This window comes from Protopterus annectens, chromosome 2.part0 (assembly GCF_019279795.1).
Source record: "Protopterus annectens isolate FY-2018-M chromosome 2.part0, PAN1.0, whole genome shotgun sequence".
Lineage (NCBI taxonomy): Eukaryota > Metazoa > Chordata > Ceratodontiformes > Protopteridae > Protopterus > Protopterus annectens.
Window position 1 is genome coordinate 112,779,006 of NC_056728.1, and position 27,698 is coordinate 112,806,703.

At 38.6% G+C, this 27,698-nt stretch overlaps 1 protein-coding gene across 3 annotated transcripts in view; it reads left to right on the forward strand.

The window, feature by feature from the left end:
* The window catches only part of LOC122792986 (diacylglycerol kinase beta-like), a 4,078,579-nt gene that overhangs the window by 1,945,502 nt on the left and 2,105,379 nt on the right, over positions 1-27,698 (forward strand). For all 3 annotated transcript variants that reach the window (XM_044060599.1, XM_044060600.1, XM_044060601.1), the window contains one exon: positions 20,461-20,578. In XM_044060599.1, coding sequence (XP_043916534.1) covers positions 20,461-20,578 — 118 coding nt within the window. The remainder of the gene's footprint in view (positions 1-20,460; positions 20,579-27,698) is intronic.

The following is a 27,698-nucleotide window of genomic DNA, read 5'->3' on the forward strand; positions in this document are numbered from 1 at the left end:
TACCAAATATGTAGAAAACAGCACTCATTTACCCCACCTCCTCCACCCCAAACAATCTAAACCTTCCAACACCTCACACTGTCTCCCTGTCTCCATACTGCCCATTTTTGGCACAGTATTAGAAAAAAACATAGTCAACTCTCAAGCTACGGTCAACAATACCATCTCCTTACTCTAAAGTAGAATGGAGTCTGGACAGGTTATAGTATCATGATGGTACTTTGGTGCCTAACTGATGACATTTTCCTCATTGTGGACTAAGGTAACTTGACCCAGATGACCTTTGAAAAGCCTTTGATCTAATCAACCACCTCCATCTCCTTGTCTCTCTTTAGACTATTGGCATTAGCACATCCATCACCTGGTTCCAAGACTTCTTGCTAAATAGATTTTCAAAGCTAAATTAGGCTCTTTCTTCTCCCATCCCATACCTTTTCAATGGATGTACTCCAAGGTCCTATCATAGCTCTTCTTCTCTTAAGAAACTACCTCATGACCTCATTAACTACAACTCATCCTCTACTCTGATGACATGGTAAGTCCAGCCACAACAACTCTACAATTGAAACTCAACTGTAAAAAGAATATAACTATCTCAATTCCTGGCTAATTAACCATAAACTAATACTTAGCCCTCAAAAACTAAAAGCATGCTATTTGGCACCATCCAAAAATTGCCAAAGTCTCTCAATATGATTTCTCTTTATGGCATACCAGTAGAATTAACCAGTTCCTTCAAATACCTTGGCTTGTGGCCAGAACATTCACTACATTCCATACTCATATTGAGAAATCAAGGGCAAAAGTTAATTAACTAGGAAACTCTCACCCTACCTATCCAACCCACCAATGGCAGCTACAAACAAATGAGTGTTTCTAGGCCAACACAAATAAGAAATACCCATAAGAGCCACAGCCTCTAAGAAAACTTCCTCCACATTACAGACTATTGAAAATAAAAACTATCACTAAATCAGTAACTCACCCTCTAATGAGTACCACTGTCTCATCCTCAAAAAAGCCAAATGGTTTCCAGTGCAAAGTAGACCTGCTACTTTACTCATCTTCAAGCTTCTCCAAACTAACTCCTTCCCACCACTAGCTGCCAAACTTTATACTAAATGCACACACTGCAGTCTCAGATGTTTCCCTCAAACAACTTCTCACTCCAACCCATAAAAACTAGGCAACACCAAGCCAGCCACTATTTCTTCATCCATGTTCATCAAATAGGGTCTATCTCACTTTGTCGAACACCCTAAATATTAAATATCTTTTACTCAAACCCTATCAGTCAAACTCTTAATACAGTGAACGATCATTTAAGCAATTTTTTTGCAGGAAAAACAAACAGTGGGCCATCACTGAACATTTGCCTTTTTCCCCACTGTAGTACCATCTCAGAGTTGGTATATTTAGTTAGGGGGTGTAACCCCCCACACTGGGGATGTGTGGGGGGGTGCAACCCCCACCTGAGTGGGTTTTAAAATTTGTGATTTTTGTTGTGGTCACTTGGTTGGCCAAGCATTTTTTTTTTTTACCCTGGGAAAATTTTTGCTTAAACGATCATTCGCTGTATTAAGAGCTTGACGGATAGGGTTTAACTAAAAGGTATTCATTATTTAGGGTGTTCAATAAAGTGACATAGACCCCGTAAAATATCGGAATCCCCCCTCCACTTAAAGGAACAATAATCCCCCTACCCCACTACGTTTGTAAATTAATTTTAAAACATTTTGTGACACCAAATCAAACAGCACTTGCCACACAGCAGGCCATGTCACATAAGAGCCTCTCAGCCCTTAGCCTTACTCTGCCTCAGCAACTAGCATGTCTTGACTCCACTTCCTGTACCAACCAATTTCCAGCCTGATGAAAACCTAAAATATAATCATGTAAACTTGAAAAATGTGCATTTCTCTTACAATTATTGCTATATTTGCTAATTGGTGATGTTCAGTTGTTATATACTGCTACTTTCTGTTTTATTTTGATATGTACAGCTTATTGCCTGCTGCTCTACTTTTTTTCATTGTGAATCATTTCACCCATGTAGTACCTGTAAATGGTCAGATGTGGACAGTGTACTAGGTAAACAAATTGCAAAATAAATAAAAACATGTGTGTGTGTGTGTGTGTGTGTGTGTGTGTGTGTGTGTGTGTGTGTGTGTGTGTCTCTGTGTGCACGAGTGTGCGTGTGTGTATTACTCTAGCCATTTAAAACACAGCTTTAGAGCTATTATTTGCTAACAAGCTTCATCTTATATTCCTGGGTTTGAGTCCCTCAGTCTTTATCTGGCTACACTGTGACTCTGGGCAAATCTGGAACTGAAAATATGTCCTTATGTTTAGTGGGTATAACTGATTAACCAGTAACAAATGAACAATAACTATGCAGCATAAGGAAACAGAGATTTTATGTAGTCTGGTCCACTATTTGTTCTAATCTAATACAGCTTGCCCTCCTGTACCATCCCTTCACAGAATGCCATTCTGCCTTAAAGGCCTGAAATGTCTTGGCTTCCACCAATCAATTTGATGACCGATTCTACTTGGCAGCTAACTACCATTTCCATAACTAAACATATTTTCTTATATCTGAATTAAACTGTGTTCCCTTGGTCTTGTGGCCATGTTCTCTGCTTCCCATCCTAAACTTAATTTCAGTCTAATTCTATCACATTTGTGCAGTTTTGTCTTTGTGCTTATTATGACCTCATCTTTCTCATCCTGTTTGATATTTTTTCCAAATAAGAATGTTGAGTTGTCTCATTCTATTCTCATATTATGCTTTCTGGTTATGGCTTGTCTCTATAGATTCTCTAGTAATGCAACCTCCAATTCTGTATAGGGTAACCAGTACTATATGCAAAACTTTAGTTGTGTTCTGATCAGTACCTAATATATCTCTATTATCTCCTGCCTTTATCTGAATTCTACCTCTCTAGATACATACCCATACATTTCATTTGGCTTTCTGACACCCTTTCATTCTGAGCCCATTGAGTTCAGTAACAATACCCCTCAGATATTTCCTTGTCCTGTATTTTCAGGCTGACTCCATCAGTTTTTGCAGTCTGCTCATAAAGCACTGTAACTTTGGCAGGTTGAAGTGAAATTGACACCCCTTAGAACACGTCTCCAGTTTCTTTAGTTGCCTCTTTAGGCTTACACTTCCATCTGCTAAGACGTCCACTAACCTTGATTTTATCCACAAAAAATAGATCCAAGAAATGTTGCCTTTCTTGAGATCAAAAATGATCATGTTTAAAGTTATTGACAAATTGTTACTGGCATTCTAAAACAGTTTAAATAATTGCATTCATAAATCCATCACCATGATTCATACATGTAATGGAAAATTCTAAGAAATCTAAATGTTAAAGTTACAAAATTAACAAATTATTAAATCAAAAAAAAAACAGGGCATAAAGCATTTAAACTTTACCCAACATAAGAGCAACAAAGCTAAGTGTAAACACACCTAAAAGGATATTAATTAAAAAAAGCAAAGCTGTACTAAAGGTAAATGTTGCCATAATGCTTTCCTAAAACAACATCCAAAACAAAACAAAAAATAAAATGAAAGCGGAAACAAGAATGTTGCACACAAGGACAAAATGGCATTACCTTACCTTGAGCTGAGTATATATATATATATATATATATATATATATATATATATATATATATATATATGGTTCCCATTCAGAAGCCTGAAACATCATAAGCCTGAAAATCAAAATCCTGAAACCAAAAGCCTGAAAATTCAGAATCCTGAAAACTCAAAATCCTGAAAGACCAAAATCCTGAAACTCAAAATCCTGAAAACACAAATAATGCTAATATGTCACTATAAAGACACTAATATCTACCAACTGACCCTGACCCTAACCCTAACCCTAAGGTCCGTCACTATCGCACACTCACCTGACCCGCCTAAACCTAACTCACTTAAACCGCCCTAACCCCAATATTTGTCACTATTGCATACATGCCTAACCTGCCTAACCCTAACTCACTTAAACCACCCCTAACCCTAAAATAAAACCAACTGCACACTTACCTGACCCCAACGCATGACCTAACACCACAGGGCTAACAATAGCAAAGCCACAATGACATCAGTATGTCTATTTTGTGTTTTCAGGATTTTGAGTTTCAGGATTTTGGTCTTTCAGGATTTTGGGCTTTCAGGATTTTGAGTTTTCAGGATTCTGAATTTTCAGGCTTTTGGTTTCAGGATTTTGATTTTCAGGCTTATGATGTTTCAGGCTTCTGAATGGGAACCATATATATATATATATATATATATATATATATATATATATATATATATATATATAAAATTAATATGGGCCCACTTTAAAATCTAGTAGCCCATACCAACTTTCACATTCTTCAGACGTGAATGTCGAAAGCAAAGAATCACAAATGGTTCAAAACTCCCATGGCAAATAAACGCTTGTCCAACAACAAATGCAAACACACCAGCTGAAGAAACAACCAGCTAGGTGGGGGACAACACCCACTACACCCCCACACCCCCCACACCCACCAAACCCTCCTAACTATAAATATACTAACTGCAGGATCGCACTATAGTGGGGTAAAAGGGCATATTTCTACATGCTGGAGATTTGAGCCATTTGTGAATCTATGCTGTCAACATTCTTGTCTCAAGAATGTGAAAGCTGGTATTATGGGCTGCGAGATTTCAAAGTGGACCCATATGTATATATGGGGTCCCCTACAGAAGACCGACAGCTCACAACACCGACACCAACATCGCTGACACCAAAAGCCCGACACAAGAAATACTGACAATGGGGAAACAGTAAGTCTCCATAGTGCGGAATGGAAATATTTCCATTCCTGCACTGTAGTGCAATCTCAGAGTTGGTATATTAAAGTTACGGGGGGTGCAGGGGGTTGAGCCCCCCTGCTAGCAGAAAAAGCAAATGTTATTTTCCTTTTTTCTGCAGTAGCGCTGTTGTCAGTATTTCATGTGTCAGGCTTTTGGTGTCGGCGATGTGTGTGTCGGTGTTGTGAACTGTTGGTCTTCTGTAGGGGATCCATATATATATATATATATATATATATATATATATATTATATATACATAAACAAACACACACATAGAGAATGAGTGAGAGAGAGAGATGTGTGATACATGATCAAATGTACTAAATGTCAAAATTTTGGTTTGGCATAATTGATGCTATATGTGGTATAGCCACAACTGGAGCCAGTGACATGCCTAGCCAGAAGTGCTTAGTTCAACATTTGTGGAGAAATTGATTTTCCATTCATGGAGTTGAGATTATAACACTGGAGAAGCTGGATGTGTCTTAGTGAAGTTTGAAGTAGGGATCATTTCTAAGTAAAAAGTTATGTGAAACAACTTTTGGGATTACTTTTATATTTTTCAGTACTGTACTCAATTTGCTAAACCTCCCTGCTGCTATAGTCTCATTAGTGGATAGCACCTTTCTTACCAGGGGGTAGGATACGCCATCAGTTGTATAGTCTGCATGGTTTTGTTGAGATCAATACTATGAGTAAAAGTATACCTTTGCTGTATGTGTTCATATCGAAGAAATCCTATAGAGATTGTAATATGTTATGGCAGGGGGTGTTTGACCTGTTTAAGAATATGCAGTGAACTCCTCAACTATGATTTGTATTTGTATTGGGTGACTTTGAGCTGAATGCTATGAAAAGTATAAATAAAAACTTCATTTCTGTTGGGAAAGATTCAGAACTTAGTGTTAGCTGGTGTGTATGGATGCAATGGTACTTTCCAACTAACAGTCAAGAAACCCCTAGCCTTGTCTTTTTTAAGAGTAGATGATATATTTAACACATACAAGGATCTTAGATAGATGTTCCCCCTTTGATGTAGCTATGTTAATGAAATATTGTGAAGAAGTCTATCTCTTTGGGAAGCCAAAAATGTTTTCAACCAGAGGTACTACCACTACAACCTGTCCACCAATATTTCCAACTAAATTTTGAAATGTCTCTAATCTCAACTCATACTGCATGCTGAGAACCCAGAACTCAGCAGAGGACTGACAAAGTCATATACACTGCACTGTTACAGAAAAGGCTTGTTGACCTGGTTGCTGTGATGGATGTCCTTGTGCGAGAGCAGAAACATGTGGTTGAATTTAGGAATGAACTTCTAGCGGATAGTCTGCCTTCGCCTAAATGGAGAAAACTAGCTACAGTAGGTGAAAGGAGCAATTCAGGAATGTTATGAGTGACAGGGACACCTACACAGCTCGTGAATATATTACTGCTATCGCATATAATCTGAAGCTATGATGACAGCACTTCTCCACCATTTAGTGAAACAGATGTGCAACAGTTATAATGTTCTACTGAATCACTTTTTATTTAGGGCATGCGTTTAGTATCATGCTTTGTGTTGCAGCATATTACTCACATGTATACCTCTCAAGCTTGTAGCACAAGAAATCTGGACAAAGCCAAAATTAACGAGGGGACAAAGGCCTAAAACTATGGACAAGTTTTAAATATTGCTTGTATAATCTTAGAAAGTTGCCGGAATAAAAGCTTTTATGTTATCATGCATTTTCTGAAGGATATGAAGACTGAATCTTAAATGGCTGCCATTATTTAATTAATTCAGTCCTCAATGATTTGCCAGAAAACCACGTTTTATGAGGAACAGACCTTAAATATGAAGCAAAAATCTGGACAGTTGAGAGCTATGCTCACATCTGGTGATTGGTATATGAGAATGTCATTGTAGTTTTATTCACTTTTTATGTAGTGGGGATGGCATACAGGTTGCTGTGTAGGGCAGCATGACTGTTTTTTACAAGTCAAAATGTTGTTGACTAGTGGCATGAACAATGATAAGACATTATTGTGCTACATCCAGTTACTGCTCTAGTTTTGTCTTCTCAGTTTTTTTACATTTTGTGATTTTATACAGTGATGTGTGCTGTCAGTAGTTACTGCTTGATTTTTAGGGTATGACTGCTGTGGCAGTGAGAATTCACAATCTCTCCATTGATTTTTCATTGAAAGAGTTCTCAAGCATTCATATTCTCGACAAGTGATACTTTTGACCATATGGCATACGTGTGTGTGTGTGTGTATGTGTGTGTGCATGTGTGTGTGTGTGTGTGTGTGTGTGTGTGTGTGTGTGTGTGTGTGTGTGTGTGTGTGTGTGTGTGTGTGTTTTATTTATTTATTTACTTGTTAACTAGTTAGACCCAGTGAGCAAGTAGTCTGTTCTGAAGGGTGATTTTACAGCCAAGTCTGTTTAAATTAGTTTCTTAGAGTAACACAGTATTCAAATAGATGCTATGGGAATCAAACTCATGGCTGCTACATGGTCTTTCTAGAAGTGCATAGTCTTAAATCTGTGCATCAGTGCCAAACTACCAGCTAATGCAGCAACATATACATTTAGAGAAAATTTCAGGCCACAAAGGAGAGTGTTTGAATCATGTACTTACCACTGTAAATCCAGATAAAGTGTCTGTGTGCATAGAACTGCAAGATCTTAATAAAGTTTTCAAGATGGAATATCACATCATGGAAGGAAACAAATGGTTCCATTGCCACCATAGAACAATTTATCTGTATTTGATGGCAACCAGCTATATTGACAATTTAAACTTAATTAAGAACTTTCCAAGCTGTGTATGCTTCATCCATAGGATGACATTATTTTTTTATTTTTAATTTCCATTTGGTATTTTTGTCAGCACCAAAAGTATTTCAAGGTGCTTTTGCACAGATGATCAAATGGTAAAAGTAATGTGTAACATTACTGATGATATGAAGTGTAGGCAAAAAAAAAAATATGCAGAGATACATGGATGATATTTAACTTCAGAAATCTTGAAAGCCCATAAGAATGTCAAATGCTTCAGACTAGTGGATGAACAAGTGCTCACGGAATTTCTTAGCATCACATGGTATTTTTCAAAGTAGACTTAAGTTCAGAAATATGTGCCATTAACGAAATTATTTGAAAAAGATATGCAATGCTGCTGGAGTATGGAGAAAAAAAGAGTTATTAATTGAACAGTGATGGAAGTACCCACACCGAAATAATTTAAACTGGGTAATCCAGTGACATTACAAATACGTAAATGTGTATCAGATTTTAATACACTGCTTAATATGAGCTTAGTCAGATAAAAATGCCATGACTTAACGCAGTAAATAAGGTTAGAAAAAAACCTTTATTTGTTAAACTAATTATCAGGTAAGGCATGACTTGATTTGTACAGTATAGAACATTGTATTATAAACACAACTGCCCTTGGCTGTACTAGAACCTAATGACCTGTAAATGCATCCTGGGTCATACACTTGTAGCCATTATCTACATACTGTATACTACAATTTTTACATACAAAACACCATACTAAATAAATAACGAGAGAAAACTTTTAAGACCATTTAAGAAAGGACACTGTTGCTGCGATATTTAAGTGCTTTCATTTTTTATTTAATTGAACATCATCAAAAAATATCGCAGGTCCAGTGTTCTTTCTAAAAGGGTCTTAGAATTTTTCGTAGTTTATTTAGTCATTATTCTTCTGCTTCTCGGTTTAGTGTTTCTAATGTGATTAAATTGTTTGCATTACCTGGTGGTGTGGGTCTTACAGTATGTATATGTTCTGCCTGTTTATTCATTTAATTCTATTGTTCAACTATCTAAACACTTTAAACTTTCATCATGTTCTGCCAAAGGGATTTATTTGCCTAGTAAAATGAATCAAATGTGTCAGCTGATACAACCAGCAGTCCTTGTGAAGACACTAAGGATGCTGCTCAGTGTCCCAACCATTACAGATACACTAAACAACAGTGTGCAAGAATATTTACACAGAAATATTCATTCTCGAAAGATAATGCTGTTTCTGTGCTGACTGTTATTTGATGTTTGCAGACGTCATGAATTTAACAAAGAGTTTGTTTCAGTATTTGGACTGTGCATATCTGATCTCTTAGACCCTAGCCCTGAGTAGCATCCTTTCATCACCCAGAATGATACCACAGTACAAGGACAAAGTGATTGACTTCAACAATTGGCTAAGCTTCTGGTGTCATTCTAAGGGGATCCAGTATCTGTCTGCCTGGGATGACATGATCGAAAAACCACGATGCTTTGCCAGATATGGCCTGTACGTATTGCCCCCGGGATTCCGGACACTGGCTAAGGCTATAGTGCCTTTTTTAGGCAAGGTTCAAATGACAAATTCACCACTGTAACAGGTACAAGCAAGCAGAATCTGAGGGTATTGCTACTCATTGCTAGAAGTCTAAACTTCAAAATGCACTCACACGTGGCACTCCTTAAAATGGAGAACATCGACATCTGTGCAGTGACAGAGACCTGGTTCAAGGCTCCAGAGAGTACTCCTGCATTACCAGGCTATAATTCATACCACACCTTTCGGCCACATAACCTGGACCGAAACACTAAAGGCGGAGGCATGTCCATATTCATTAAGGATATCAACACCTCCAGGCTAGTTGCTCAGCATAATGCATCCGAGACTATCCAAGTGCAACTAACTCTGGGAAAGATCACAATCCAAATTGTAGCTTGCTACAGATACCCCACCATGCCCCAAGATTCCCACTCCTCATTTCTTGATACACTGGAAAATATTAGGGTACAACTTAACACCCTACTAATGGGCGATTTCAACTACCCCACCATTAACTGGGAAAACTACTCTTGTGCTCAACATTTTCTGGAATTCATAAATTCCAGTGCCTTGGATCAACTTATCCACACCCCTACCAGGGGCAGCAATATCCTAGACCTGGTTATTACCAACATGGGCAATCGGTGCTCCACACCAGAGGTCAATTCAATTCCTCATTGGTCAGATCTGACCACAAGTTAATCACCCTAGACATCCACATCCCTCCCCCACCCCCATTAGGGAAAACACCACAAAAAAATGTATCCAAAGCCAACTTCACACTTCTTAAGACAGAAGTGGCAAACTTCACGACACCCATGCTGACGGACAATAGAGGTATGACTGCTGAATCCTACAAAAATGCACTTTATAAGCACTTACACAAGTGCATGGATCGTGCAATCCCTATCTGAACCAAGATTCTATCCTCCAAAAAAAGGAAGCCAATCTGGTGTTCCCCTGCCATAAACAAACTGTACAACAGAAGAAAGAAATTGTTGCAAAAAAGAGTAAAATCCCATGATTGGAGGAACTCACTGACGGGCCTCAGTAAGAAGCTGAGATCCCTCATAAAATCCTCCAAAGCTAGTTATGAAAACAAAATCACCACTGATTCTAAAGACAACCACAAAGCATTCTATAGCTATGTCAAGAATCTCAATGGCAACACTCAGATCTTCTCTGAGTTACAGCACAATGGCACTAAATATACAGAGTATAAAAGAGATGAGTTGCATGAAACTCCTCCGTCCCTCGAGAACACCAAAATAAAACTCCAAGTCACCAAAATGTAAAACGAACAAAATTTATTAGGTTTGAGCTTCTCCCAAGCTTTTCATCGGTTGCAATACACCAACTTCCTCAGAATACTCCTAAGAGAAATAAAAGCGGAAACGTCACTTGATCACTACCCTTTAAATACCCGCACATCTTAGCTATAGAAGAATATACAAAATATCATTGAATACATATAAAAACTCCTCAAAAACATTATATTAATCAGAAAAAGAACCCGATTGATTAAAAACATGTAAAAATAGTAGATGTTACTTATTTGATGAGCCATCATGTTGTTAAATTTAATGAATGTAAATGATGGAATTTTAATGTCACATCATGCAATGAATGCAATAAATCAGAATAAAAATAAAAGTGAAACTAAACCATCAATAACCTCTGGGTACTTTACTCATCTGATGCTACTACCAACTTCATAACAACTGCTACCGAAAGCTACTGTACAATCAAATAAAAAACTATCCTATTTGTTATTGTATGTATATTTATAATTAAAACTATTATCTATATTTTACTTGTGTATGTATGCCATAATGAAAATCAATAGGTACAATATATACTATCTAGTTAAACTCTTAAGTTTCAATATACATGATATAGATAATCTGTCATTGATGCCTGGATGATGGCACTCATCCAGTCTAAGTTGCCAAACCAATTCTCTCCCTTTGAGGATTAATGAATCAGCTACCCCCCTGCCATCCGATCGAACTTGGTCGATGGCTAAAAAGGAAAATGAATGTAAAGGATTTTCCTTTACATGCTTTGCTAAAGTGTTTTCCACTTTACCCTTCCTAACAGTGTATAAATGCTCATAAATACGCTCCTGTAATTTTCTCTCGGTTTTACCGACATAGAAGACTGGGCAGAGGGAACACTTAGCTATGTAGACAACTCCTGTACTAGAACAATTAAACCTACCATGTATTCTGCATTTAGACTTCCTTATAACAAAGGACGACCCCACTGATATGTGCTTACAATAACGGCACATATTGTAATTTTGACATGCCTGCTCTTACTTCCAGGGACCTGGCCTTAGATTCCAGAATGTTTTTGAGGTTTTGACCCCTTCTGAAAACTATTTTGGGGTATTCCATACCGTTCTCCCTGAATAACCCCTCCTGCATAATGAAAGTTTTTTTGTATGATAGAAATAATGGCCTTCACATCCACATTGTAAGTTAGGATGAAGCTACAAGGATGAAACGTCTTAGCTATTGGATTGAGTGTACAGCTGTCCTCACGTGTTTTGAAAGGGTTTAAGATAGGCGAATAAAAACCTGACACCTGCTTGTTATGGACTTCACAAATTACGCCCAAAATCAGACCTGCCGGATAACCTCTTTTGAGGAAAAGACCCTCCATGAATTTACATTCGTCATACAAGTCACTATCTCTAGTCACCATTCTTGCAGCTCTCACCAATTGGCCCTTTATGATGGATTTCTTCTGGGTAAAAGGGTGACAACTGTTGAACTGCAAGTAACTATTTGAAAAGGTTTCCTTTCGGTGAATTCCAGCTATATAGCAGTTAGAACTTGTATCTTTTGAAAGATCTACATCTAAGTATGAACTCCTGTCCCTTTCCACACTAAAGGTGAACTTTAAAAAGTCAGTGGAAGAGTTGAAATGGTTTAGGAGCTGATCCACTATTTCACCATCCCCTTTTAGGATGATAAAAATATCATCCAGGAATCGTGTATACAATAAAACCTTGTCCTGGTATGCATGATTCGTAAATACATGTTCCCTTTCCCAGACAGCCATAACCAAATTGGCCACACTGGCACCACATGGAGATCCCATAGGTACCCCTATTTTTTGTAGGTAATACCTGTTGTTAAAAGTAATGTAATTGCTGGACAAGATAATGTCCAGCAATTCACTAACCTGCTGGATCTCCTCATTGGGTGCTCCTTTGGAATACATCATAGTGGGAATCCAATCCAGTGCCACTGAATGGGGGACTGAAGAATATAAATCCCTCACATCTATGATCAAAAAGTAACTGTCTGCACTGTAAGGGATTTGGTTGACCCTGGCCAAGAATGACCAGGAATCTTTGGATATCTGTGGTTCACTCTCCACATATTTCTTCAAAATTGAATCTGCTACCTTCGCACTGGCATAGGTAATGCTATCCCTGGCGCTAACCAGTGGACGCATAGGAGGGTCTTCAAGGTTCTTGTGAATTTTTGGTGAACCAAATATTATGGGAATCTTGGGCGCTGATATAGATATATAGTTGAATAAGTTCAAGTCTATTGAATCATTGATAAACATGTCATTATAATAACCAGTGATTCTGGCAAGACCTATATTCAACTCATTCCTAGAAATTTCCTTAAACATCTCAGATCCCAAAATATCTTCCATTCTTCTTATATAATCCCACTCATTCATCACCACCAGTTCGCCACCCTTATCAGGCTGCATTACTCTGACTGGTGCATTGCATAAAAGATCTAATAAGGCTCTTTCTTCCTTACTGATATTGAATCTGGGTGATTGTGATGAAAAAGGGTGACTAAATAAATGGCAAATGTCTAATTCACAAATCTGCTCAAACATTTCTAATATAGGACATAAAGGTGGGTTATAAGAACTAGGGACGTTAAAAGTACCCAACTCCCTAGTACAATTACCCAACAACAATTGCAGGTTTAACTTTCTGACAAACAACTTTAACTCTAAAATAATTTTAGCCAAATCTGCCCATCTAGTTGGTACAAAATTGAGGCCTTTGGCTAACAACTCCACCAAGTCAGTGGAAAAGTGGAAGTCAGAAGAGTTATAAATATTGAAATCTGAATCAGAATTTGTGATTACGGTACATGTCTTGTAGTGAACCAGTCTACGTCATTCTGAATCCCAACTAGTTCCTCCCATTTCTGGACCTGTTCCTGGTCTTCCGACCCTGATAGGAGGAATAGTGGGAGGCTGAGTTCTGAAAATTTTAATTCTCCTCCTCCTGGACTGGAGGAGTAGATCGGTGTTGCAAAGCCAAACGATCACTCCGTCGAACTGGTTCGCTGAGGGCTGTAGCATCAACCTCCACATGTATAGAGGCACTAGGTCTTGCTCCCTCTATAATATTAGGGCAGTCTGTTCCATCGACATGGCACACACTAGAAGCTAAAAAGTTACCTTGTGAAGGTGGGGGTTTTGGGTATGCTGTACCTTCCCCACATGCCTTAATGTCCCTTTTGAGCTTCTTGATTTTGTTGGCAGTAATTTTGTTTAAGAGTTGGTCAATACTACTGAATGGCCGCTCATAATCAAAACGATAACGGTGGAAGTTCAGATCATTTTGGATTTCCACATCCAATTTAGTGATTTCTTTAGTTAGAGCATCAGCGGCCCATTGGTAATGCCCATTAATCAACTCTAATAGTTCGAAACCATGTTTATCAAACAGATTTATTAAATCTGTATGAAATGACGAACCTTCTACCAACCCCGTAGGGTATTACCAAGACCTAAGGCCCTTAGGTACCACTTTGACCTTTTTACATTAATTAAAGTACGCCACTTCCAGTTTGATTTTTCTTAATTTCATCAAACTCTGGTCGAATACACTTAATTTGGATGGTAGATCGAATGATTCAGACATACTTTGCTCCTCAGTAATGGTCCCTGTGTTGTCCTGCAGGGAAAAAGGTCGATTAAGCCACGTGTTGAGATTGAATGATTCCTGGATATTGTTTATATTAGAAATGGTAGTAGAATTAAGGAGAGGTGGATCGCCTCACATTAGACTAGTTGTCAGTATACGATCGTCCTGTATATCCACCACGGGTAGTGTTCTGGTGCCTGAAGGTTGAATAACCCCACCTAAAATATTGTTAGGAGACCCATATGAATTGGTGTGCACAGACTGACTGCCAGAATGCACACCATCTGGGCGATCTGTAGAGACGTTGTTGCCATGAGAAATATCCGTAGTATTCACTACAGGATTCCATTGTGTACCAATGAAGCCATCTAATCGATCCGATAAGGTATTCACCTTTTGAGTTAATAAGTCCAGAAGCTGAGTGAGACCAAATATATTCTTCCTCTGAAGGGGATCCAGACAGGAGCAAAGGAGGAGTGTCCATCACAAGCAAACCACGTTGACAAACCAAGGAAATGTAGAAACACGAGGGTGGCTTAATGGTTATGGTATTTGTCTTACAAACACAAGGTGCAGGGTTTGAGTCTCACAAGGGATAATCGGCTGGGCTTAAAATGGATGGCTCGCAAGGGCTGTTAGCTTAGTACTAATCTATCTATCTATCTATCTATCTATCTATCTATCTATCTATCTATCTATCTATCTATCTCTGTAAAAGAGATGAGATGCATGAAACTCCTCCGTCCCTCGAGAACACCAAAATAAAACTCCAAGTCACCAAAATGTAAAATGAGCAAAATGTATTAGGTTTAAGCTTCTCCCAAGCTTTCCGTCGGTTACAATACACCAACTTCCTCAGAAAAATCCTAAAAGAAATAAAAGTGGAAACAACATCACTCGATCACTACCCTTTAAATAACTGCACATCTTATCTATAGAAGAATATACAAAATATCATTGAATACATATAAAAACTCCTCAAAAACATTATATTAATATACAGAACCAACTGATATTGCCAACATCCTGGCAGATAGGTTCAGTGCTAACTTTACCCCCCTCTCATCCCCTAAAGGGCCCATCTCTATACCAGAAGAATGCAAAGTTCCTGTAATCACGGCTGCACAGGTAAAAAAAACACACTATCCAAAGCCAAGAATGCAGCATCCATGGGACCAGACAACATCCCAGGCTGCGTTCTACATGAACTACAGAACGAACTGGCACCCCACCAAAGTACCATTTTCAGTCTTAGCCTCACCTCAGGCTATGTGCCCACTGAATGGCGCACAGTGATGGTTATCCCACTCCACAAAGGGGGAGCCACCACAGATCATGGAAACTACCACCCCATTAGCCTGACGAGCCTGGTCTGCAAGGCTATGGAACGTATCATCATGCAACTTATAAACAATGACATTGGTAATCTCCAAACTCAGGATGCCACCCAGTTCGGGTTTGTAAAAGGCAGATCATGACTCCTAAACCTGATAGACTTCTTTGAAGTGGACACTAAAGCCGTAGATAAGGGTAAGGTGGTTCACACAGCCTATCTAGATCTCGCCAAGGCTTTCAAAACCATCCCCCACTCTGGAATTATAGATAAACTCACTAAACTAGGTATAAATCCCTATGTCACAAGATGGGTTGCCAACTGGCTCACTGACAGAACCCACACTGTGAAAGTAGCAGACTCCAAATCAGACTTCAGACCAGTGACAAGTGGAGTACCACAGGGTTCAGTCCTGGGTCATCTCCTGTTTGGTATCTACTTCTCTAAAGTACAGGCTAACACAGAAGGTCTTTGGCTAATGAAATTTGCAGATGACTGCAAAGTAGGAGCCATAATCAAAACTCCAAAAGATGTGGACATCCTACAAAAGGGCCTTGCTGAGACAGATGCCTGGTGTCAAAGCCATGGCCTCAAGCTCAATGCCAAAATGTGCATTGTCATCCCTTTTGGTAAAAACTCTGTACCCATGAACAACCACATAGGCAGTAGTCTACTTAACACTGAAAGTGAGATAAGAGACCTTGGGACACAGGTGGACAGTAGTCTCTCCTTTGATAATCACATTGCCACAGTAGTCAGGAAATTGTTCCATGTGGCACACCTCATCACAAAAAGTTTCTCATCCAGGAAAAAAGAGGTCATTGTTCCCCTCTACTCGTCACTCATTAGACACATTATAGAGTACAATGCCCCTTTTGGTATGTACCTCACAAGACATCTACAACAAATGGAAAGGCTGCAGAAATACCCCAAAAAGAGGATTACCAGCCTCAAACAGATGCCCTACGTAGACCATCTCAAAAAACTGCAGCTTTACTCCATCACATATCGCCTACTCAGAGGCGATCTCTGCCTAACACAGAGCTTTTGGACATGCTCCACTTAAAGAAATCCCAATCCCTCCAAGCTATGCGCTCTAGGGACATAAACCTTGTCACCACAATAAACAGAACATGCTGGAGGGATAGATTTCTGTCCTAGAGATTTCCCATACTCTGGAACAAACTACCTATCTATATCAAACAAAGCTCCTCATTAGCACTCTTCAAGAAAAATCTTGATGATTGGATGGGAGATAGGGGTACCTATGGGATCAGTTCTGTGGCTCTGCTTGACAGTGGCACAGGAAAATAATTTTCTTGGGTGGCGAAAGCCAGGGTACCTTTTGGCTAGGCTTATATAGGCGCTAGGGCCAATAGCCTAGTACCTACCGATGAACCTGTGTTAATGTGGCAATCTCAGGGGTGGCTAATGCTATTTAGCCTCTTGATTTGCATGGCCAAGTGATTTAGAAAACATCTCATTTGAGTTCATTTTTACTTTCAGAGAAAAAAGTGACCACCATGAAAAGAGTGTGATCACTCATTTACTATTTTGGGAATACTTGCAGCGCATGTCAATTGAACAGAGACATGGGGGTTAGGAGTGTGTTAGCATATGTATTTGTGAGGATATGTGTGCACATCTCTATAGGATCATGAATGAGGCTATATAGATGGGTAAGAGAGAGAGTGTGTGTGTGTGTGTGTGTGTGTGTGTGTGTGTGTGTGTGTGTGTGTGTGTGTGTGTGTGTGTGTGTATGTGTGTGTCTGTGTGTCTGTGTGTCTGTGTGTGCATGTGTGTGCATGCGTGCGCACGTGTGTGTGTGTGTGTGTGTGTGTGTGTGTGTGTGTGTGTGTGTGTGTGTGTGTGTGTGTGTGTGTGTGTGTATATGTGCGTGTAAGGGGAGGATGTCTTTGGTTAGATATAAAATTGCTAGTGTTAGATTCAAAGACATGGTAATGGGTCAATAACAACGCCTTTCAGATTGCAACAGTACCTGCCTCCGAATCATATTTTCTCTCCACCTCACTAATTGATCCTACAGCTTCTATAAAAATGCAGTTAGTAAGGAAGTGACCTTGACATCACACTGTATTTTAAATAAGTCTAATATGCAAACAGTCATACCAGGCAAATAGTGCTTTAGCTAATCAATGCAAGGGATGCAGTCTTCACTTAAAATAGAACCTGTAGTTGTGCGCACATAGGATGGTGTATGTGATACAACTGTGGTATATGTATTGGTATATGTTTGCCTTATTGTTTCTGCTACAAAAAATTACTCAAACAGATGTCACAGGGCCAGATTACCAATGATGATAAAAGGTAACTTGTGCATTATTACACCCACCTGATTCATGACCCATTTGTCACAGGGCGAGAGAGAGTAACAGTGACCATACGATAAAAGGTAACCTATGCAGTATTATACTCACTCAATATATGTCCCATCTGCTATGATGCATTTTCCAAATATCCATAGAGAGAAGATGGAATTATCTGGCATTTTAAGAATGAGAGTAAAATAAATAAAAATGGCTCAAATTAATCCATAATAATTTCATAAACTGCTCATCTCACTGAAACTAAACCAATTTTGTGGGTTGATGTTTAAGAGTAGTGGCAGTTTTGGGCATGTACAGTCCATTAGACAAGATTTTTGGACCTTAAACCAGCATTTCAATTCAACAGATAAAATGGTCGCCTTGTCTTAAGAGGTAGAATATCAGCCTTGCCCACTAGTTCATATTTCAAGTTGATCAAGTCAGGCAGAGAAGTTTGGGTTGCTTAATTTCGTAATTACATCACATGCACTTCGAAAATGTAACAGCTATGTTATTGTTATTGTTATATATTTCCTGTGATGTTAATATTTTACAAAATATGATAATTCATTTTCCGAAAGGTACTTCAGATAAACTGATATATATATATATATATATATATATATATATATATATATATATATATATATATCCTAAACCAAATATGAGCATAAAAGTTTCTGTTATTACTCACACATTTTCCATAATGAATATGTCTGGCACACAGTAAAACATCTTCCTAAGCTCTACAGGTGAAACAGATAGGCTACAGTTATACAATCATTTTCTCAAGGCCAAACAAGGATCTGGTTTTATTTTTATTTTTCTTTGCCCCTGCTGTGTGTTGATCATCAACCCCCTCCCAGCTAGTTTCCAGCTAGTTGCCCCATATGTTTCTCATTAGCAGAGCATTGGTAAACTAGGATGGGGCATCATTCAGGTAACCGTTAGGGTGGTTTGAGATTTTTTTTTCTATGCTGCTTTATCCCTTGTATATGCACTATGTGGAACATCAAGGAGGAGACATGCAAAGGGCTGCAATGAAGGGCATCTCCTCACTTCCACAAGGAATCCTTACCCCTCCCCTTGAGACATGCATGGTAGTTTCCCCCAGTGTCACCTGAGTGCATGCATCCCTCACTGACCCTTCCGTAAAGCTGAGTAAGACATGTCCCTTGCCTTCATTCCTCCTCCAGTTCCAGAGTGACTAATTGAATCTCAGTCACCTGAGTTGCATTCAGGGCTCCACTTCCCTGCATTACTCAGCTAGGCCAAGTAGCTGCATTTATAATGCTATTGCTATCACAGAAGCTTTGTTGAGCATAACTCTCAACTGTCCAGATTTTTGCAGAGTGTCCAGATTTTTGCCTTATATTCCCAGTCAAGAAATGTGTGTTTTTTCTGGCATGTCATTAGGGATTGATGCCATTAAATAATAACAGACTGCATATCCTTCAAAAAATGCACATTAATGGGAATCTATTATTATAGCAGCCATCTGCATTTATAAACAATAATTAACATTTGCCCATGATTTTGGACCTATGTCCCATCTTTATTTTTGCTTTGTCCAGATTTCTTGCTCTTAGAGTTTGACAGGAAGGTTGTCCAGTCTAGAAAGTGAGTTGCTAATTGCAAAGAAAGATGGTCTTGGACTTAACAGCTTTATGAGTGTTAAGTAGGTTCAAAGAACAAAGGCTGTAGAAATGAAACATAACTGATTCAAATATATGCATTCCAATTGTAGGAAGTCAGTATTTTTACAATGCAAATGTAAAATATAATGTGTGAGCAATATCAAGTTTAAGGTTAGACAAGGATTCCTTGACTCTGACGGTATGAACACATTTGTTTTAATAGGTTACAGCCATGACACTTAATAATTAATGTTAATCTTATACCTAACTAGGCCTGGAGCTATTAAGACCTGCTATGTTGTTGGATTATATAAATTAGACTAGTACCTTTCTGCCTGATCCCTGTCAGTTCGCAGTACAACTTGAACCGTGGACAAGTTCTTAACTTTTCTGTGATGCGGGGTCTGTTTCAGGGGAAGATGAGAATGAATTAGTGACCAACTTTAGTCTCCTGTGGTCATTATGGTCTGAGTCTGACTGAGTGTGAATGGGTATGGCCATCCTATTGTTCTCTTGCTCATTTAATAACCTTTAGCTGCTGATTGTGACTGGAAGTGAAAGAAATGCTGTGTTATTCATCATCATATTTCGAGTCAGTAGAGAAGCATGGCATGGGTTAGTGGGTTTAAGCCCCCTGAGCAGGCTATGGTGCAAGGATTGGTAAGTATTTACCTGCAGAGAAAGAGAAACATTATTTGACATTTCAGCCAAATGATGGCGAGACATACTTCATTCAGCTTGCTGTTATCTGATACATATATGTCATTAAGGCAATGGTATGGCTTATACAGAGTATAAGGCAATAATAATGATCTTACACATCAGTTCTTAGTTGTGTTTGTATATGTAAGAGACAGAAAACAGTAATGCATTCATTTCTTAAACACTGTCCAGAGTTTCTTCATCTCATCTTAAATGTATGTATTAAATGATAGCTGTATGTATATGACAATTGCCTGAAACTTCCACAGAACAGCTGCAACAAGCATACATTTGTCCAAAATCTGTCTTCATCTTAGAACTCAAACTTTTTCAGAACGTTAAGGATGATGGTCAGCACGTGTGGAAACTGAAACACTTTAACAAGCCCGCATACTGTAATTACTGTCGGAATATGCTTTTGGGAGTTAGGAAACAAGGCCTTTGCTGTTCTTGTAAGTAATATTTTAATTATTAATTTTCATCTCAAAATATAATTATTTTATAAAACAGTTTTCTAAAAATGACACCCGATGTGTGTGTGTGTGTGTGTGTGTGTGTGTGTGTGTGTGTGTGTGTGTGTGTGTGTGTGTGTGTGTGTGTGTGTGAGTGTGTGTGTGTGTGTTTAAGCAGATACATGCAAAGTGTTAGTTTTTCCTGTAGGTTGTTCCATTCAGTTAATGATACTTGGTATTATCACAGTAAATTTATCATGAGTCACATTATAAATTTCACATTCAAAACCTGAACTTTACACAGTGCTTTCCTGTGAGCATTATGGTATGTAGTGCATGATAAAAGGTATGTCAGAAAATGACCAGACCAGTGATCATTAAAATGTATCTTCTGATCTGCTCACCAGTGGAATTAGTTTGCCTGTGTCTGACCTTGCAGGTTATATTTTGGGAACAACGTAGCCAATCATGCATTCAAGTTGTTTCAGTAGGAGTGTGCGTTGGATCTTAATAAGTCAGTGTCACACACTGCAGCACTCTAGATAAGTCTAAATTTCAAACTTCATTTTACCTTATTACACTCAGTAGTCACAATCTGTATATTTTTAGTACTGTATAACTCAAGTTGATGAAGAAATTCTTCAAGTATATGTACTTTATATATTGCATGGACTTTTGTTTGTTGGTCTTGATTTATTTAGTTTAAAGTGGAGCTTATCTCCCTGGGCCTCTACTGAAAATGGACATGTATCCAGTTAGACTAGCCTGGTCAACAAATGTAAAATAAATAAAAAATAAATAAAAATAAAACCTAGTTTTGTTCAAGCCACACTGATTCTTTTATATTCTTTTATGAACACTCTTCTGAGAATACAATTATATTTTTGCTTTAAACACTCACAAAGGCATGCATCAAAGTGTTTCCCAGCTTTATCCTTCGTCTTCAAATATTGTACCAGAAGATATGAACTGTTGGACCACACGAAAGATACAAACAGCACTACAATAAAGAGCTTGGGTACATTTAAACAGACATACTACTGATTAAGTTAAGATTTTCATTTGATTTTATTCAGTTCAACTGTATAAAATATTGGGGACATCTGTATATGTCCATTTACTGCTCTGTAAAATATAAGGGGGTAATACATATGTATATGGATTTAAACACAGGTGGGATTTAAGAAGGGCTGAAGTGCACTGAAATATTGATTGCCCAGAGAGTTCATGGTATGCTGATTCTATGGGGTGTGGCTTGGAGTAAAACTGCATACCATCTTTATAGTTTATAGTATAACATGGTAATCATGACTAAATCATGCCTGTCAGCACAAAAATCTGGATAAAGCCAGAAATAGTGGGGGACAAAGCCTAAAAATAGGGACAGATTTTAAAAATTGTTCATATAAACTTTGAAAGTCCAGAGAATAACAGATTTTGAATTATTATGTATTTTCTGAAGGATATGGTGTCTGGAACTCAAATATCTGTCATTATTTAGTATTATTTAGTGACTTCAAATCTCAATAATTTGCCAGAAAACCACAAATATTATGAGGAAAAGACCAAAAATATGAGGCAAAAATCTGGTCATTCTGTGAAAATCTTGACAGTTGAGAGTTATGGACTAAAGTCAAAATCCAGATCCTGATGAAGTACTATTGAAATAATGGAAGTGCTTACTCTATTTAGTAAATGATTGTTCACAGCTCTAGTGATGGTGTCTGTTCATTTTGTTCTGTGGTAATCGCAACTGTAGTTCACAGAAGGTCATTGCTTTGTGTAGAAGTAATATTTATTTATTTAGTTACTTATTTGACATTTGTTGACTGGGAAGAGTCCAACTGAGTAGAAAAGTAGAGGTCCAGGGAGAAAAGCTCCAAATATATAAAAATATTAGATAAGTAAACAGAGAACAGAAGTTAACAATTACAGTTAAGTTCCAGCATCAATTAACTATGTAATAAAATAACATAAAACAAGAGTTTATTGTTTATACACTGAGCAATATTGTACAAGACTGGGATACACAAATGTGCATAAACAAAGGTACATTTCCACATTGTAGCTACTCAACACGGTGACATGGTATATGTTGACATTTTCGGAAAGTACTCCATGATTATTGTACCAGCATGAAACTCCTTAGCATAATATTCTTTGAGTGACATTCACTAATTGAGGGGAATCTTTGCATGACACAGTACAGCATAGATGTATGGGCCTGAAACTAAACATTATATCCACAGAGCATATATACACCTAAACAACAACACAGCACTGCAATGAAAAGAAGCACTGCATACGTAGCCTCATCTTCTGATCCGCATGTCACATGTCTATTTACATTCTGCATTCAGAAGTCCTACCTGCTGGTTCAAATCTCTGGCCCTAGTGTTCAATGGAGTGTTTGATTTGTGGAGATGTAAGAGATGTTGAACTGCTGTATTCCTAATGTCCCCAAAAGTAAGGCACAGAAAACCACTAAAGAGTCTATAAGACACTTAATAATGGAACAGAGCCTCAAGACTCTCCTGGTATCTTAGGTCTTTAAGGTACATGGTCTTTTTTTTTGTTAGGAACATCTGAGGTCTTTCCATCTGCTGAGTATGCCTAGTAAGATACATCCCAAAAGGGGTATTGTATTCTACAATGGCTCTGATCAGTGCAGAATATAGATGGGTAAGGACTTCTTTGGATATAGAGGAGATACCCTTTGCGATCAGTCGTGCTAGACAGAAGGATTTCCTAGCCACTGTTACAACATGATGATCAAAAGAGAGGACATTATCTATCCATGTTCCAAGGTATCTTACAACATTTTCATTTGTGAGTGGGGTGTTGCTGATATTGTAAACTGGGTTGAGGGATAGTTTACCAAATGTGACAATACTGTACATTTTAACATTTAGTTTTAGTCCATTTTCTATGTACCAACTGTTAACAGGTTAAGTTCAAGTTGAAGCTTTGGAATGTTAGAATGGAATATGAGGATGGCGCCTACTAACTTGGTTAACCAGAGATTTCTGTTTTTGATTTGGAAATCAGAGAAACATATCCCCAGTATTAAAGATCCCAGTTTGAATCCTTGAGGTATGACACTGGCTATAGTCATGCTCTCTGCTGCCACCCTCACTGTATGGGTTCTCTCACTCAGCCAGTTATCTATACAAGTAATTTCATAAGGATCAATTTGGAGTGCATTTATCTTGTTAATTATGTTAGCATGTGGTATGGTAACCAATGCTTTGGTGAGTTCAAGATAAGTTATATGGACAGCGTCATGGCTGAAGTCTCTCAGAGTCAATTATTAGGTTCATTAGACAGGGTCTACCTTCAACAAAGACATTCTGATGCGGTTCAAGTTTTCTAAGCATTTTAATATCATTGTTTACCATGTCCATTTTAACCCATTCCATGTTCTTGCATATGAGGCTTGTCAGAATAATGCATCTGTAGTTTCTAGGGTCTGTGGTAGAGCCAGCCTTGTGAATTGGTATCATAAATGCTGTGTGCCATACCTCTGGAACAAAACCAGTGGCTAAGTTCATTCTTTCCCACATACACCAGTGCCTCCCTATCCATTGCTGGGTCTATCTACCTCTTCTACACTCCCAGAACTGTCTCTATTCTAAGCCTGGGGCATCCTGGAAGACTCCTATCACTATCACCGACAGCTTCCACCAGGGGGATTTCTTTTAGGATCGACTCTCTTGATGCCTCCTGCTCTGTGTTTGCCGATTGTGTCCCTCCCTGGATGAGCACATCAGTCCCCTTCTTACAGCCCCTCAGACTCCCATGGTTGCCTGGGCTGTAGTTAACACTTTATCACTCTAAATCACAGCCAGGGCAAGGTAAATTAGGCTCGATATTAATTCATACACAATTGTATTATATTTTAGATGGGAATCAAAAGAAACATGAATCTCTATCAATTTGCATAAATTTGATACAGTTTTTCTTCTTTGAATATTATGCTGCCAATACAAAATTGTTGAAAAAAATAAAAGCAAAACAGAAAATAAAATAAAATAAAAAATAAAGTGAAACACAAGCTGCAATTTCAGTTTATTTCAATTAAAACTCAACTACTGCTTAAATGTTTTTGAATCTGTTGTGGGGCTTTTCTCTCTGGCCTTCCACTGAAAATGGGCCATTGCATCAGTCATTCTTTCAGAAAACTTTCCCAGTTATCAAAGGACAAATAAATAAAAGTAAATAAACATAACTAAATTCATATGATGTACCATGTAAAAGGCAAACAAGGTGCTTTCAAATAGCACCACCCACCAAAATCAGTCCGCTAGGGTCAAATGTGTTATTAAAGTGTTATGTTTGAGGACACCACTGTTTTATTCTGATGGATTGTGGTGTGACCATCTTGCCTTGAACTCTGCTACTGGATTTGACTTGGGAAACAGTCTCACAACCTATGGGGAGTAACATTTTTACCAATTGTATATATTACATTGTGTTAATGCTGATTTAGTCCCTGCTTTGTGCTGCCATAATATTGCATTTGAAATTCATCAAGTTAGTTGCTCCCCGGTGAGAAAAGGAGCTACTGCTGCTGTGTCTGGCCTGAATTACTCTTCGCATTGTAGTAGTCGTAACTTTAAATGGCATGTGTACTACTGTAGTGTGTTTTAAAGTTGCTTGTGGATACCACCCCTGTTTATTTTTGTGGGTTACAGCAAAACTAACCTACCTTGAACTCTTCCACCAGATTTGATTTGAGAAACAGTCCCACATTAGCTGGATAGTAATCACCTTAACTGTTTTATATTATAGATTATGATTGTGCTTGTATTATATATGTTAGACTATGCTAATGATGCTGTTAAAGTTCTGTCTTGTACTGTGGTCATTTGCATCTAAAACTAGTATAGCTTGTTCACCACAGAAAGGATGATTGTTGTTTTCTGAGTTGAATTGCTGTTGATTGCATAGTATTATTGCTTCTGTGATCTGCTTTAATCTTGTTTGTTTAAGGATGCTATCACTCTTTTGAGCTGGACTATGTCATGACCAACCTACTTTGAACTTTGCTACTGGATTTGACTTGAAAAGGTGTCCTAAAACATATGAGAAGAGCAAAACGTAGCACACTGGCCTTGCAAAACATACAACACAGTACGAGACTGCATTCAGCAGTAGAAAGTATTCAGTTTGATAACTTTTTTGGAGCATTTTTGTTTCCAAGCATCATCCAACTACCACACATCTGTGCCAGGCCTTGCAGCTACTCCATACCCTGGGACTAACTCTGATATATTGCTAGGGCCAGTCACAGAACCTAAGGGCATTCTGGTGCTCTTGGCAACCTCCATCAACTCAGGGAGAGATTACTTTGTAAGGCCTACCCTGTTGCTCCTCCTTCCCACCATGGCCTTATAGTTATGTCCAAGGGGCTGGTGTGCAGTGGGGACATGTGTTGTATCACCTTGCCTCTGCAGCAGCTTAGCTATGCCCACCATTCTTTCCACCTCATTGGACACAACCCTCAATATGGAATAGTACACATTGGTGCACGTCTGTGACTGAATGAGCCTGGTTGTGTGCATCATCTTCTGTCCACCTAATGTTGGATTCAGTATTACTTTTAGTTGCTCCCTGCTGCAGATTTCTCAACTGTGTGTGATTGTTTACTGCATGTTACATTGTGCCCTGCCCTGCCCTGCCCTGATAGTATCACGCACCTTGCGTTACTTCTACATGCACTGCTTTCTAATATTGTGGTACCTGAGCCTTCTGTTAATGCCACAAATTACTGAATTGTGGCACCTGTGCCTGTTGAACCTAATGTACTATGTAACATGTTCCATGTTGTATTGCCTGTTATGTACAGCTTTGTAAAATTTTGCCTAGTCTACATGCCACATGCAGTTTTCAAGATGGCCGCCTGTATGACATGGATTACCGTGCTGTGGCATTCATGCTTGCTGCTCTATCATACACTAATACATTAGTAGCACATTGATCACAGCATTGTAATATTCCTTCCTTCTCTTAAGCATGCCACTAATTTGTTTAACATCCCTTGTTTATTCTCCTGTGGCATGCATATCTGAATGTCATTTAATCCTTATAATATGGTAGAGCTTTGTGCTCTGCAGTACTGCAGTATTAAGTTGCACTGGGTTGTCCTATATTGAGCTTTTACTGAGGCTGACTCCCTAACCTATTCCTCTCAGTTGCCTTCAACTTTAGACTGTGGCTTTTTGGAGCAGGAATCTGTTAGTCATGATTCTTGTTTGGAGGATCTTTCCTTTCATGACAAAGTCCTGTCATAATGTAGCATTTCAAATGGGATTGCTCCCGAGTATCAGATATAGAGAAGATGTATTATGATTTGCTTCAAATGGACTCTCCTAAACCTCTGCTGTACCTCCTGTGTTGACTGCTCTATTAGATACTTTATCTGCTGCTTCCCTGACACCAGATTCTCAGCCTCCAGCTTGTAATAATTCCAACAGTTTCTATAAGGTGCCGGATGCCTGCAAGTTCTTGAGCAAGTGTCCTTCCACTGATCCTGCAGTGATTTCTGTATATATTGACAAGCATTCTAGGCTGTTACCTTCTTCCAGGCTCCTTCCTTCAGATAGACAGTAAAGCCGTGAAAGGATTGATAAAAAATTATGCACTTCAGGTACTTTAGCCTTTATGGCCATCAATTACCAGACTCATATGACAGGATACATCCTGCTTCATCTTTATCAGACTGGAAAGATTGTTTCTGATATGCCTAACTCTGAGAGTAAGACCTTAGCTCTTTCCTTGGTCAGTTCCACCTCTCAGGTTGCCCATTACTCTGTCAAATGCAACTATGATGCAGCAGATGCATCTTGCAGGGCTGCTGCCTCTGACTCTGTGATGAGGCATTGTTCCTGGCTTTGCCAGATGATATCAAAGCAAAACTTTTAAATGCTCACTTGGATAACCAGACTTTGTTTGGTACTGTCTTGGCTGAACTTTTCAAGACATTACAGGATCATGACAGATGTGAGACAGGTTTTTATCATGCCTATTCCCAAGTTTCAAATGAACTATCATGGTAAGACTGCTTTTTTGCGTAGATTGCCTAGACAGTCTTCGAAAGGTAAAAAGGCTACCAGGCATG